The 1,965-nt window shown below is 39.8% G+C and overlaps 1 protein-coding gene across 1 annotated transcript; it reads right to left on the bottom strand.

Moving 5' to 3' along the window:
- Positions 1-1,020: 1,020 nt before the first annotated feature.
- Positions 1,021-1,965, bottom strand: LOC118075311 (olfactory receptor 10T2-like). The gene has a single exon (XM_035097218.3). It carries the CDS (start codon positions 1,963-1,965, stop codon positions 1,021-1,023), a length of 945 nt encoding a protein of 314 aa, XP_034953109.2.

The raw sequence follows: 1,965 nt of genomic DNA, 5'->3' as shown, positions 1-1,965 counted from the left end.
CCACCACTGGTATAGCCTTTCTTTGGGCATGGTTCTGAAAGAACTTAAAGTGTCAGGTTTAAATTATACGGCTATGAAGGCTAAAATAAATGCATATTGAAAAATTGCAATGCTCTACAGTGGTGCCTCTGCTTATGAACTTAATTCGTTCCGGATGTCCGTCCTTAACCTGAAACCGTTCTTAACCTGAGGTACCACTTTAGCCAATGGGGCCTCCTGCTGCCGCTGTGCTGCGGCCACACGATTTCTGTTCTCATCCTGAGTTAAAGCTCTTAACCCAAGGTACTAATTCCGGGTTAGCGGAGTCTATAACCCGAAGTGTTTGTAACCAGAGGTGTTTGTAACCACTGTATTTTATATAAAATAGATTGTTACGTCCTTGCCAACAAGTTGCAGAAAGCAAATGTCAGAACAAACCACATGAAAGCAAAAGGGCAAAAATTAAATGTGTCTGCTTACATTAATTCAAACTTTTTTAAAGGCAACACATATGATACCCTCTTTAAAAATAGCCATTACTGGGGACAAGGAAGGGCAGAAATAATTACGTACACAAAGATAAGAAGAAATGGACACCAAACTGACCCCAACTGGAATATAGAGGTACAAATCGTTCAACAAGAACAATTTTGACACTTCAGTCTCAGCATTTTATGAGCTTGAAATAGTTCTGTGTGAATGTTTGGTAGTGAAGATGAGGGCTAGGATTTGGGAGAAAACAACAGTAATCTTTAGAAATGTTTCCTTTGTTGTGGGGCTGAATGATTACAGGTTCATTTCTGAGAAAATTCCCACAACCCAATTTATTTTCCAGGGATGTACTAAAGAGAAAATCAAAGTTGTTTGTAAATGCTAAAGCAAGGCCACGTTTTTCCAAGTGAATATTCCATATACAAAGGAATTTTTTAAAAGATGAGGAAAAGCTACAATACTATTTGAGGCGTTCTTTGTCCATTAAACTACAGATACAGTATTTGTTGGGTTTCATAATTCCTCTTCAAAGTGGATAACACTTTATTTTCATATTCTTTGGGTGCAGGAGATTTTGCCAAGCGATTTCTTAAGCGCTATTTGGACATCTTTGTTTCTCAGGCTGTACACCAAGGGGTTCAACAAGGGAGTCACCATTGTGTAAGAGACAGTAATAAAAGTAGTCTCATCTAGCGTGTAACTGGATTTCGGCCCTAAATAGATAATGCCAGCACACCCAAAGTGCACTACGACCACAATAAGATGGGAGGCACAAGTGGAAAAGGCTTTTCGTTTCCCAGCCGTTGTGGGGATTTTCAAGACAGTGTTTGCAATTAAAATGTATGAGAGAAGGATGAACAGGAATGCACAAATTACAACCAAAACACAAATAATGAAAATGACAATTTCTCCTATGTAGTTTCGGCCGCAGGCTAATTCAAGCAAAGGTGCTAAATCGCATAAGAAGTGCTTAAGTTTATTTGGCCCACAGAAAGGCAACGTAAATATGATTATAGTTTCTGTGGTGGAAAAAAGAAATCCAGTTGTTGCTGAACAAGCTACCAGCTTGGTGCAGAGTCCTTGATTCATCAGAATCGGATAACGTAAAGGTTTGCATATGGAGACATATCGGTCATACCCCATCACTGCTAGAAGCATACAATTTGTGCATGCAAAGCCCAGGAAAAGGCACATCTGAGTAGCACAGCCAATGAAGGAAATGGTCTTCTTCTCTCTTAGAAAATTTGCAAGCATATTGGGGATAATGACAAGGGAGTAGCAGATTTCTGAGAAGGAGAGGATGCAGAGGAAGAAGTACATGGGGATGTGGAGGCTGCGGTCAAGCCGTATCGTAGTGATGATGATTATATTTGCCATCAAAGTTACCAGGTAAATTAGAGAGAAGACCAGAAACAATGGAACCTGCAGGTCAGGGAAATTGGAAAACCCAGCAAGGATAAATTCTGTCACCACTGTTTGATTTCTTCTTCCCAT

This window comes from Zootoca vivipara, chromosome 15, assembly GCF_965207765.1.
Source record: "Zootoca vivipara chromosome 15, rZooViv2.hap1.1, whole genome shotgun sequence".
NCBI lineage: Eukaryota > Metazoa > Chordata > Lepidosauria > Squamata > Lacertidae > Zootoca > Zootoca vivipara.
Note: the sequence above shows the minus strand (reverse complement) of the source record. Positions and strands in the feature narration are given on the sequence as shown.